The sequence below is a fragment of the Hyalella azteca genome, unplaced genomic scaffold, assembly GCF_000764305.2.
Source record: "Hyalella azteca isolate HAZT.00-mixed unplaced genomic scaffold, Hazt_2.0.2 contig12079, whole genome shotgun sequence".
Classification (NCBI taxonomy): domain Eukaryota; kingdom Metazoa; phylum Arthropoda; class Malacostraca; order Amphipoda; family Hyalellidae; genus Hyalella; species Hyalella azteca.
In genome coordinates, this window is record NW_025942047.1 from 323,888 (window position 1) to 337,586 (window position 13,699).

The following is a 13,699-nucleotide window of genomic DNA, read 5'->3' on the forward strand; positions in this document are numbered from 1 at the left end:
TATGACAAACTGTGCCGCAACTAATGACAAACTGTGCCGCAACTAATGACAAACTGGGCCGCGACTAACGACAAACTGTGCCGTAACTAATGACAAACTGTGCCGTAACTAATGACAAACTGTGCCGCAACTAATGACAAACTGGGCCGCGACTAACGACAAACTGTGCCGTAAATCGTTGTACTTGATCCTTTTATTTTCTTAGTACTAGTCTCGAAAAAATGCCTTAGCAGCAGTAAATAATTTTTTTAACTACTCGTCTACAGAAAAATAAAATACAGAATTGCTAGACTCGTTATTCACTCATGAAAATAAAGGTGTCAAATTGTCAAAATGGTGATACTACATATATGAATCTAGCGCTGCTATTCTATTTTCCTGGGCCAAAATGCACGAGAGCAAAAAATACATCGCTATTTGGACGACGTCTCTCATTTATTTGAGTGTATGATAGATGTTGTAATGTCTTCCATCCCCGTGTGATGAGGGACCTGCAGTGTGATGAGGGACCTGCAGTGTGATGAGGGACCTGCAGTGTGATGAGGGTCCTGTAGTGTGATGATGGGCCTGCTGCAGGGAAGGTTAGATGCAGGTAGTGAACTTGTACAAATCTCTCGCTAAATATATATTAATACATATATTGTTCATCTACAGACAACATCACTCACCCAATTCTTCACTTAGTTCGCTGGTGCATGTTATGGTAATGTTGCGATGTAAAGAAATTCTTAAGGTTTGGTTTGCGTTTAATAAAACTTGTGTGCTCCATGTTAATTGGGGCAGGAACATGAGATTAAAAACAAACTTGTACGTCATGGAAGTATTATTTACGTTCCTTACTTCATGTGTTTTCAGGAATTTTATATCATACACGAGTAATTTAGTTATGCTGAACTATTAATACTGGAACACAATATAAACAATATTATCCAGTGTTTTGAATTGGAGAAACTAAGTTATTCTTCAAATGCACTTAACGATAGAAAAATTTTAGAATTGATTCAGCAAACCGAATTCGCGAAGCCGGTTTTATTCGCAAGTAAAATGCTAGGGACCCAACATATCAATATTATCCCTTAGTTTTAAACTATTTTCGTTTCATTATGGTCGATATCACCTTCATCGATAAGAGATAAACGTCTATCTTATAATAATAATTATCACGTATTGGATAAATAAATTATCTCTAATTCAAGATTGCACTGAAGAAAGATTCACTTTCATCAAGCTTCAGCTTCTTCACTATGAATTTGAATGAACTGAACAAGCTCGTCTTCACTCCCTAAGAATCCAAATTTTTAGTACAGTCAAGATATTTGCTTGAAATATAATGGGTCGTTACGATCGTTCAGTCTAATCATCAAATCATCATGAATTGTTACCAATTTAGTAAGTAAAATTAAGTGGTAAAGAAAATTATTGAGCCTTTATCGCGTGAAAAGCTTCATTTATGGCCAAGTGGCAAAAAAAAGAAGACATTTTGATTTTTCGAACAAAAATTTCAGCAATTAGCGATGTAAACACAAAACAGTCGAATACCTATCAAAATTGAAAAGGCAATTTCAAAATGGGCCAAACTGTGTGAGAACGATAAATGCCGCTAATAAAATAGTACACATAACACATTCCATAAAATTTAATTCAAATTTGAAAAAGTGATTCTATGCCCATGACCTACGAGAGCCGAAGCATATATCCAATAAAAATTCTCGAGTGAAGTGAGAGTTTGGAGAAAATTTCTCTGCAGTTTGTAAATTTGTCAATAGAAATAAATAATTTTATATGTGTAAATACAAATATTTCTCAAGTTAGGTTGAGATTTTTCACGGAAGAAGTAATGGCCTAAAGTTAGATAAAAAGAAACATAGAATTTAATTGCCATATTCATATATCAATGGATACGACAAAAATGCTGTTGCAGGATTAGCTGAAAGATATTGCAGGTAAGTTTCTATTTTTTTATAAATCTGGGCTTTTTCTAGGAAAAATCTGGCAGACTTAAATAACTTCTTGAACGAATAATGCTACTGATTTCATGATTTTTTTACTTATTATTGCTACATCAATAATTCAATTATAGCCAAGCTTTAGATGAAAATTTGAATAAATGAACGGGGACAACATTTACGTAACCAACTACTTCCAAATTATCCTTATCACTTTAAAACGAATACATAGATGCAGTAAAAATTTGAAGCTAAGGAAAAGCCGCAAAATTCATTAGGTATAACTTAATAGTAAACCATTTTAAGACCAGCCTCATTGTCAGTTAGGAAACTCTAAACTAAAATAGAAGTACGATCAATTAGCATAATAGACATTCACATAACGTTAAATCCTAGATATAACATTAATTTCAACCAGTCAATGTTTGTCATAAAATCGATCATTCGTGCCTGAAATACGATTTCTTATGAGCGGACATTATTCAAAACTCTTATTGCTGGCACTGATGACGTCAGGGGTCAGGGAGTTCGTAACTCCGCCAGTCAATCATCGACGGTTTTCAAGCTAAACTCGCCAGTCACGATCACGCGGACGAAAAATCGGCAAATACGTGTACTTAAGCCGCTGCGTGTTCCAAGGCCGCTGCGTGTTCTATAAGGCCGCTGCGTGTTCTATAAGACCGCTGCGTGTTCCAAGGCCGCTGCGTGTTCTATAAAGCTGCGTGTGCTAAGGCCGCTGCGTGTTCTAAGGCCGCTGCGTGTTCTAAGGCCACTGCGTGTTCTAAGGCCGCTGCGTGTTATAAGGCCGCTGCGTGTTCTAAGGCCGCTGCGTGTTCAAAGGCCGCTGCGTGTTTTAAGGCCGCTACGTGTACTAAGGCTGCTGTAAGTACAACATGCACGGAGATCGCTATGTGTACTGAGATGAAAGCGGAGCCTAACTTAGATGTCGTTTCAGTCGCAGGTTCTTGGGAAGACGTAATCGCCAAAGGCTTTAACAAGGTGTGATGTTCACGCTTGAATCGTGCAACGGTGTCCGCAACTTTTGCAGCGTAAGTTTAGTTTCGTGTAACAATGGCCATTACTAATAAAGCTTGCTCGAGCATCGTATAACGTAACGACTGCAGCAATTATTGCAACGATAACTGCTTCAAACCGAAAAAACTTCAATAGTATTCACAAAATGCCGCTATGCTCTAGTCGCCAGAGTCTTTCACCCAGACAACTCGTCGCGCTTAAACACTGATAAGCGCATTCACAGTTTGTAGCAGTGATTTTCGAAAAAAAAACACTTTATATTTGTCTTCAACTCAATTTAATGCAAAGCCGTTTGGAAATCAAATTTAGGAAATGAGCAGTCCACGAGCCGGGGTCAAGTTCTTTTCCAGCGTTATGGAATGACTAACCAGAAAACGTTGCAAAGGTTTAATTGATTTTACAAATTAATGTCTTTATAGCTATAGTTTCATAAAGATACTTCAGAACTAATTAGTCCTATCTTACTGCTCGTGCACGAGCTCATTGCGTTCATGGATCACATAAACGTCGCTAACCGCATTCCAGAATTTCTAACTAGATTTCCACCCATATAACATAACATAGTGATCTAGGCGCTAAAGCGTAGGCCTTATGTGGCCTGTCGCCGATTCTTATCCTTTTCGTGCCTTGTTCACAGAAGATCTAAAATCGTGTCATTTGACCGGATCTTTTCACGACTGACGATAGTTTGAAATAGCTACTAGATCTCCACCGGGTTCGATATGGTGCCAGGCATTTCAAATCTGAACATATATTTTTCCATAGCTTTATCTAGTCTGTTCTTGAATGCGTTCATACTTGGAGCGCCAACGATGTCATCGAGGAGGCTGTTCCACATGTCGGTGATTCGAAGCGAGAAGAAATTTTGTCGCGTGGAGAAGTTGCAGCGCAGTTTTTTTAGCTTATAGCCGTGGCCCCTGGTATTGGTTCTTGTTTCAAATTCTAGTAATCCTTCGGGGACCTTGTATAGACCATGAGTATACATATATTTTAAAAACTTGTCTTTAACTAATGACATCATGCCAAACGTGATTTAACATCAGTATAGTGAGAGCTGACAAGGTTTATTCCTGTAGTAAAGCTGAACGCGAAAGTTCCTCTGTTATAAGTTACCCTCCGATAATCATCATCATCAAACTATCTACCCACTTAGACAACAGACGAGAGCGCAGCCGGTCACCACCAATTGTGTGCACCAATAAGCCCTGAATCGAACGCCTTGGATCTCTCCGGACATCCACCAATCAGCCGTGAACCACTTGGCTTTGTCTTCCTCCGGCCTCGCATAGAACCTGCCGTACACCGCCATGCCGCGTATCAATCTGTCTTCCGGGCATCGTTAAATTACGTAATTTTACGTTCACCGCATCTGAGGTTAGGTTTCAGATAGCATAGTTCTGTTCCAAAATTTATCGTCCTTCGACAAGTGGCCGTTCGACCGAGGGCTGGTTCGACCCACGGCTGGTTCGACCCACGGCCTAGATACGGACGGCGTAAAGTGTTGAAGGCTACGTTCCGGCAGGCAGGAATCATGATGGTCCAATACATCCAGGGCAGTGGTGGTCTTCGGCAGGCGACCCCGACAGACGAGTCACCACTAAGAACGTATGGTAATACTGGCCAGAACTACGATTTTTAGGTTTGAATTTCTGCAAAATAACCATGAATCAGTTGTGATCTCGATAGAATTGTGATTCAATTTTGTTTATAAAATACATGGTTAAAATTTAATGCCGGCGACTTGAGTGCTCTGGCGACTCAAGTGACATTGACGTCTGGGACTCCGGGCACGTCTGGCGTGAGGCGAGATATTTACTTATAACACGATTAACGAAATTGAAGGTATACGCTTATTCTGTCTCGTAATCCACATATTGACTAAACAAATACTTACTTAATTTTTTATAAATATTTCCCTTTAGATAATGGCTTTGAAATAAACTGATTCCAATGTTACCAGAAACTAAGCACGGTGACCCGAACTTGGTAGTTCGGGTCACCGCGTCTTCAAAATTAGAGCCGATGGCCAAATTCTGATTAATCAAAAACGTTAAAATCCATCAACAACCTTAATTATGCAAGGAAAATGGAAACAAAAGACAGACAGAAAATTGAATTACCTTTGCAAAATGGTATTCAACCTCGCCGGAATATTTCATTATCACGACACCCTTCATAACCGTACCTTAATCACGGTTACGTGCTTACTGGCAGTCTTTATTCTTCCGACTTGCCAGAACGTGACAAGACAAAACGACAAAATTCGCTCAGAAAAAAATCCAATGCAGGTCAACGTTGAGTATTTATTATTGAATTTGTAAAATGAGCTTTAATGCTGCTTTCTTTGTTACGTTCTACATTTTAAAATGCAATAAACCTAATGAAAACACATTTTTTACTGACCAAAGAAATTTAAAATAGGCTAAAATCGTCAAATTTAGCCGGAAAAAAGGCCGACGCGGCCATCCCGATTTTTGTCAGTTCGGTCGTTCAGTTGTCAGTGTGGTAATAAATCTTGGAATTCTTTGTTAGATTTGAAAAGAAACCGATAATTACTTGCACATATAATAAACTATTTACTAATGTTATGTTTTAGGTATTATTCAGAATATATGGATTACTTTTGAAACTTTCCAGCTCCTTTGGGTGAAAAAAGCGCAACACTGGCAGGCAAGTGGCAAAAATACGACCTTTCATTTTCTCGAGAATAATTCTGTAAATTCGAAGTTAGCGCACGCGTCACATTTACATTTTTAAATAATAAATATTGATAATTCATAATAATAATTTACTGTAATGAAAATGCGATAAATTTAAAGCCGTTCAAATTACGATGATTTTGGTGCCACGTAAAAACGAGACCATCATGTAAATGTAATACGTCCACTGAAATGTGATCATTTTTTATAAAACTGATAACATTATAGAATTTCCTTAAGAAAAGGATACACAAACGTATTTTTTTCTAAAGTTTATTTATAAATTATCTGAATAAATTTCGAAATTAAATGATAAAAATAACAAAAAATATTAATAGAAAAACAGAAAAATCTTCGTCCAACTCGCATACGTCGCAGTAAAAAAAATGTTCGTATATTGAGGGTACATACGGGCTGCTATCAGGATCGCTCTAACTCAAAAAAATTAATGGGTTGTGTTGTCCAAATTGTGACTCACTTTTTCTGCACTAAGCACTGACCGTAGCCCTTCTGCCGAGTAGATATTCATCTTTGTATGGTGTACCCTAGATATTGTATGGTATACCCTAGATATTGTATGGTATACCCTAGATATTGTATGGTATACCCTAGATATTGTATGGTATACCCTAGATATTGTACGGTATACCTTAGATATTGTATGGTATACCCTAGATATTGTCGGGTATACCCTAGATATTGTACGGTATACCTTAATACGGTATACCTTAGATATTGTATGGTATACCCTAGATATTATCTGGTATACCCTAGATATTGTACGGTATACCTTAGATATTGTACGGTATACCCTAGATATTCATCTTTTACCAAATGATTACTGTGAAGATTGTTCATATCCTGGCCTATAAATATCTTGAATCATTTATAATGTCGAATTTTAATGCAATCACAATTTAAAATATTATACCCTCTTCATTTTAAAATCTAATTCAAGAAATCCTACAAAACTGGACAGCGTTTGGAGTTGCAGACACGCGACGTTGGACACAAAATGGCACGATCGAAGATAAATTAAAATTAAGAAGAAACTTCAATAACTAAAACTAGTGAACACTACCATATAGCAACCACACAAACTAGCATGGTAAATAACCAAACTAAATAGCGAGGTAATTATTACCTTGGCAGACACGATACCTAGAACTGTTTTACTCTCATAGAAATAAATGGGTCGAAATTGCCCAAATAATGAGCACTTTTTTACCTCCAGCACGAGCAGAGGGCGGACGTAGCACTGATGCGCCTATTTAACGGGACCAAACTGGGTCAGAATGACCCATGCAAGGGCAAAAAGTGCATCGAAATTTGGACAAAATCTCACTCATTTATTTGAGTATAAGTTCCTAGAGCAGATGTCAGGTGGCCAAAAATTAACTTTTTGCCAATCGCTTTCACCTTGAAAATCACAACTAACACATAAACTGCAGCGGACAAATGAATGGGACTTTGTCCAAATAACGATGCACTTTTTACCCTTGCGTGGGTCATTCTGACCCAGTTTGGCCCACTTATATGAGCGTAGCAGTGCTACCGTACGTCCGCTTTCTGTTAGTGCTGTAGGTAAAAAGTGTGTCGTTATTAGGTCAATTTAACCCATTCATTTATGTGGGAGTGTACAGCACTGAATTACACATTGTGTGCAGCATCATAAAGCATGCCATTATGTACACATATGATGACAAAAAGTATATAGTGTATTTTAATTATCTTAGTTCTCGCACGGAACTCAATATTTAGTGAAGGGGAGGTGGGATTTTATACCATGTATATTAATATATTATAATCCAATTATTTGTTGGTATGTCGTGCAATATTATTATTGGTTTTTAATTAACGGTTTTAATTCAATTAATGGTTTTATCATTTGATGATTTCGATAGAAATGATCTAACATTTGATGATGGAGGAACATTGGAAACTTACGTAATTATGGCACAGACATCAGCCCCAGCACAAATGTGGCCCCAGCACAAGTGTGGCCCCAGCACAAATGTGGCCCCAGCACAAATGTGGCCCCAGCACAAATGTGGCCCCAGCACAAATGTGGCCCCAGCCCAGTTGTGGCCCCAGCACAAATGTGGCCCCAGCACAAATGTGGCCCCAGCACAAATATGGCCCCAGCACAAATGTGGCCCCAGCACAAATGTTGCTACAACACAAGCCCAGCGTGTAAATAACTTCTAAAACAATAACAATGTCAGATTAAATGGCTATTACACACTAAGTTTTCAATGCTTTCAATTAAACTTGCCCTTTTTGCAAATAGTAATTTAGTCCAGCTTATTTATCATTACAGCCTAATTATTTATTATTATTCTTTTTTCTTTTCATATTGTTTATTACGTTCTTCCTTTAAAACTGCTGCGAATTTGTTGTGAAAATATCCATTTAAAGCGAAAATAGAACTGCTGGCCCTCAGCACTGCTGGTGCTCAGAAGCGTTGACGGTAGAATATGTACTCTGAGAACTGCTGCCCTCAGCACTGCTGGTGCTCAGAAGCGCTGACGGTAGAAGATGTACTCAGAGAACTGCTGCCCTCAGCACTGCTGGCGCTCAGAAGCGCTGACGGTAGAAGATGTACTCAGAGAACTGCTGCCCTCAGCACTGCTGGCGCTCAGAAGCGCTGACGGTAGAAGATGTACTCAGAGAACTGCTGCCCTCAGCACTGCTGGCGCTCAGAAGCGCTGACGGTAGAAGATGTACTCAGAGAACTGCTGGCCCTCAGCACGGCTGGTGCTCAGAAGCGCTGACGGTAGAATATGTACTCTGAGAACTGCTGGCCCTCTACCCCGCCGCCGTTGCTGGCGAGGACTCTGAAGGAGGCGCTCAGGAGTCGCTGCACCGCCTCCATGGAGTTCAGCTTGCAGTAGCCGTTCAGGGGGAACCTGGGGAGAACATGTCAGATGATAACATGTTCATTGCAGAGACCTGGGGAGAATATGTTCATTGTAGAGACCTGATGAGAACATGTTCATTGTAGACATCTGATGAGAACATGTTCATTATGGAGACCTGCTGAGAACATGTGAGATGAGAACATGCGAGTATGTTCATTGAGGAAGTCATGTTCACTGTGGAACTCATGTTCATTGTGGAACTCATGTTCACTGTAGAACTCATGTTCCTGTCTCTTATACACATCTAGATGTGTATAAGAGACAGGTAGAACTCATGATTGTGGAACTCATGTTCATTGTGGAACTCATGTTCATTGTGGAACTCATGTTCATAGTATAACCTCACTGTTTATACTATTTAACCTCATCACTAGGCGGTGTATAAGGTTATAGTGGGCGGTTTACACCACACTCAGCGAGTGGGGCTATTCCACTCCATCGAGTGGGGCACACTCGCCAGCGAGGGGGGCCCCATTCTTCCCCACTGAGTGGGGCCACTCACCTGATGATGAACTTGGGGTCGTGGTTCCAGGCCATGGCCCCCCTCCCCTCGATGACGTCACACGCAACCTCGGGGAAGAGCTCCTCGACCACCCCCCGCTCCCCACTCACCATCACCCGCTCCCCCAGGTCCGGGGACACGTTGATGGCAACCACCTGCGAGGGGGAGGAGGGGAGGGATTACAATTGCAATATTGTAACTTACAATGACATCGATCGCTGTTTTTTTATAATTTTATTTGAAATCTTCGGGAAGTATTGCAGCAATTAAAGATAATTTGTAATATATACGATGACATCGACCGCCATTTTTCTGAATTCCATTTGAAGGCTATTATTAGAATTGAAAATAACAATCTCAGGTGATAATCGCCTTGATGATGTATAACAATTGTCAGTATGGGTGATAATTCGTTATCGTTTTTTTATCTCAGATAACGCACATCGTGGGCGCAGTTTTCCTTTTTAACGCCGTTAACGAAATTTCCTCCACATGAAGTCACGCCTTCAGACTCTGAAATGCAGTTACTGCCGCTACTGTTGCAGTTACTGCCGCTACTGTTGCAGTTACTGCTGCTGCTGCTGATGTTATTGTTGTTGTTGTAGATTTGTTGTTTGCTTCTGAAATTCCTCTGTCTCCGCAACTCTTCAATCTGACGAACCAAACCTGGAAAAATAATCAATAAATATATCTAAAAAGTTTAGTTTATAGCATGATAATAATTATTTACTTTGTATCACTAACTTTTGTTTGAATTTTTTACATTACTTCAATAATTTAACTTAATAAAGTGTAGTAATTTTATCGCAAAAAATGCTGTGAAGTTCAGTGAAGAGAGAAACTTGGGTCGACCTATCGTCTGGTCTTTGACGGTGTATCTTATATAATTTGTTTTTTTTTAATGTAAAATTTTTATATAACATAAATTTCTATGTAGTGTAAACCATCGTCCCATAAACCAAATATATTTGGCCAAATATACACATACATATAATATCTATATAAAATATTATATACTTTATTTAGGACCAAATTACAAACAATTGCCACGATCAAATTGCTACACTTGACTTTCCACTGTAGAAAAAACTATTCAATTCTAATGAGTAAAGATCTGCAGAAGTTTTCAGTAAAAACATGATTCTAAATTGATTTTTTCGATTTTTGGTAGCGAAACTAATGTATTTTTAGTTGTACTTGAGACAAGCAAATTATGCTTACCTGACAGTTCAAAAAATCTGGCTTCTTCTAACAGCAAATCGAAGTCGGAGAAATCGTCGGGTAGAAGCAAGCGACCGTGACGCATATAGTTCAACAGATGTCTGAACATCTTGCCATCCCTGCGAACATAACAAACAGACATCAGTTCAACAGATGTCTGAACATATTGCCGTCCCATGGGTTATAAAAACAATACTATCTCAAGAGCCTAAAATATACAAATAAGATACAATAAAATCTATGTTCAAGATCAAGATTAATCTCAAGTACACAGAGGAAGATAACTACACACGCTCAGCCTATACAGATATTATTCAGTCATTACATAAATAAAAATAAGACAGCTATGATATTCGAGCCGGTGAACACAGCCTTACTTAGGATAGATAACAGGATTTACCATTCAATATCACATAAAACAAGTCATTAAAAATAAATTGGATTAGACTATATTTTATTAGACACACCATGCATTACCATACATAAGAAGGTAATGTTACCTGTCACACCATTACCATACATAAGAAGGTAATGTTACCTGTCACACCATTACCATACATAAGAAGGTAATGTTACCTGTCAATAAAGTAATGCTGCTTGAGCGAGTCCAGCACAATGGGGATGCTGCCGTTGAAAAGGCGCGCGAGTTTCGACTCAGGAAACCTGCGCAGAGACGGGAGAGAAAAACGGTGAGTTATTTAGGTAATATAATCATCAAAATTATATACATTATATAACTACCGTGATTACATACAATATATAATTACCGTGATTGTATACATTATATAATTACTCTTATTGTATACATTATATAATTACTTTGATTGTATATATTATATAATTACCGTAATTGAATAAGTTATATAAATACTCAAATTTTACAAAAAAATATATAATTATCACAATTATACACATTACATACTTATCATGAACACATTTCTTCACTGTTCAGGGTATCTTGGAATGCCGTACGCTGCATACACAGTATATACGTACCATACATATATGTGTTCATGTGTATATTCACTCTAACACAGACGCCCAACACAGACACGCACAAAAATTGTTTATACAAAGTGCACAAACACACACACTTCAATTATCAGAGAGTATTTCATATCGACAAACTTCTTATTGTTTTTCTCTATTCGGCGAATTAGATTTTTGATAGGAATTGAAAATCCAAATATCAGATTTACTATAAAAACATGAAACCCAAGAATTTAATTATGAAACAAATCCATGAAAAAAGTCGGTCTCATTGAAAGAAACTAATGTTATTTACAAATATTCCTGCCATAAAGAAGGTTGTAAAATTATAAAGAACGTAAATTACATCGGTTTGACCAGCACGACTTTGAGCCGCCGCCTAACATGCCACCTCCAGACCGGAGGACCGAATTAAGAACACATAAGGCTCCAGACCACACTCAGGGTCTCGCTACAATAAGACCCTCACTCGCTACAATGAGACCCTCACTCGCTACAATGAGACCCTCACTCGCTACAATGAGAGGATCTCGCTACAATGAGACCCTCACTCGCTACAATGAGAGGGTCTCGCTACAATGAGACCCTCACTCGCTACAATGAGAGGGTCTCGCTACAATGAGACCCTCACTCGCTACAATGAGAGGGTCTCGCTACAATGAGACCCTCACTCGCTACAATGAGAGGGTCTCGCTACAATGNAGCAAGATGCTATTAACTGCTATTAATATTATTAATATTAACTTCAAGCAAGATGCTATTAACTGCTATTAATATTATTAATATTAACTTCAAGCAAGATGCTATTAACTGCTATTAATATTATTAATAATAACTTCAAGCAAGATGCTATTAACTGCTAATAATATTATTAATAATAACTTCAAGCAAGATGCTATTAATTTACAAACTCCGGGATTTGTCCGGACGTTGAAACTGTTCTCGTGATTCAAGCTTTGATTTTTAATCTGTATCCATTATAATATCCTATGTTTGTATTAAAGTCATTTCAAAATTTCAAATTCAAGTGTTGCAGAACTCTTCCTCTTTTCTTGATAATGAATGAAGTTGCATTCGAAACGTCGTAAAATATAATAAAATGTCCTTTGGAAACTTGATATTTGACTTTCCAAGTCCTACCAGAAGCTTAATTCGCCTAATAGAAAAAAAAACAATAAGAAAATTGTCAGTAAGAAATACTCTCTGGTCTTTAATGAAACCTGCATTAAAGAACAACTTCTGCCAAACACCACACAGCAACACACTGCACACAACCACAATACATGCACATGTGCACACAAGGCACACACATGTTCAATTGTGTGCACACGCTTACGCAAACACACACTGCTTCCACACAGGCTACATGCATGTAGCCTGTGTAGCCATGGCATGTAGCCTGTGTATCCATGGCCTGTAACCTGTGTAGCCATGGCCTGTAACCTGTGTAGCCATGGCCTGTAGCTTGTGTAGCCATGGCCTGTAGCCTGTGTAGCCATGGCCTGTAGCCTGTGTAGCCATGACCTGTAGCCTGTGTAGCCATGGCCTGTAGCCTGTGTAGCCATGGCACAGACAACACGCACAGCATACGCCACAAACACACACTGTACACACTTTACTCTGCACACGCACGCAAACTACACAATGCACACACCACACAATGCACATACACTACACAATGCACATACACTACACAATACACACACGCACACACACTACACACACAGCACACACACACTACACAATGCACACAACACACACGTACACAGCCCCCGCTGGGGGCGGTGAGAGGCCTGCGCCCCACATGGCAGCGCCCCGGGCGCCGCTGTTGGCCTCTGCCGCCTAACCGGATTTATAGGGAGCCTCATCAGCGCGATGGTGAGCAGGATTTGCGAATTTAAAACTCCAACTTTCATTAATCATGATCAAAATTGCGTGTATTATGGCTTAAAAACTCAGACCTTCATAAATCTTCATAAAAATTGCGTGTAATTTGGCTTATAAACTCCAACCTTCACAAATCTTCATCAAAATTGCGTGTATTTTGGCATTAAAACCCTAAGATTAACTGAACATGGCTCAAAAATAAACCTTTTATAGCATTAAAAGGCACTTTTGTAATACTTTATGATCGAATAAGGAATAAGGTAAACGAATAATAAATTACACCACCGAACAAACGCAGGAGTTTAGTAAGGTTAAAACACAAGAAATTTATAAATTTTACCTTCGTTTTCAACAAAGATGATGCGTAATGAAGTGGTAATTATAGATCGGCATTTATTAATTTCATTACTAATTGAATGGTGCAGGCAGTGCAGGTGCAGGCAGTGCAGGTGCAGGCAGTGCAGGTGCAGGCAGTGCAGGTGCAGGCAGTGCAGGTGC

The 13,699-nt window shown here is 38.9% G+C and overlaps 1 protein-coding gene and 1 long non-coding RNA gene across 3 annotated transcripts in view; both read right to left on the reverse strand.

Annotated features, from left to right (window-relative positions):
* Nucleotides 1-6,271: 6,271 nt before the first annotated feature.
* Nucleotides 6,272-6,978, reverse strand: LOC125178719. 2 transcript variants are annotated; one of them, XR_007156994.1, is made up of 2 exons: nucleotides 6,450-6,978; nucleotides 6,272-6,392 (listed from the first exon to the last, which is right to left on the reverse strand). It is a non-coding gene; the product is annotated as an uncharacterized LOC125178719 (long non-coding RNA). The 2 variants fall into 2 exon arrangements; XR_007156995.1 differs by having other exon boundaries at nucleotides 6,471-6,492.
* A 10-nt stretch (nucleotides 6,979-6,988) lies between these two features.
* Nucleotides 6,989-13,699, reverse strand: part of LOC108664361 (BTB/POZ domain-containing protein Tiwaz) — an 11,639-nt gene continuing 4,928 nt past the window's right edge. Inside the window, exons 3-7 of the mRNA XM_018150936.2 lie at nucleotides 10,901-10,987; nucleotides 10,325-10,443; nucleotides 9,546-9,769; nucleotides 9,104-9,258; nucleotides 6,989-8,589 (exon numbers count right to left, since the gene is read on the reverse strand). Coding sequence (XP_018006425.1) covers nucleotides 8,442-8,589; nucleotides 9,104-9,258; nucleotides 9,546-9,769; nucleotides 10,325-10,443; nucleotides 10,901-10,987 — 733 coding nt within the window. The 3' untranslated portion in view covers nucleotides 6,989-8,441. The remainder of the gene's footprint in view (nucleotides 8,590-9,103; nucleotides 9,259-9,545; nucleotides 9,770-10,324; nucleotides 10,444-10,900; nucleotides 10,988-13,699) is intronic.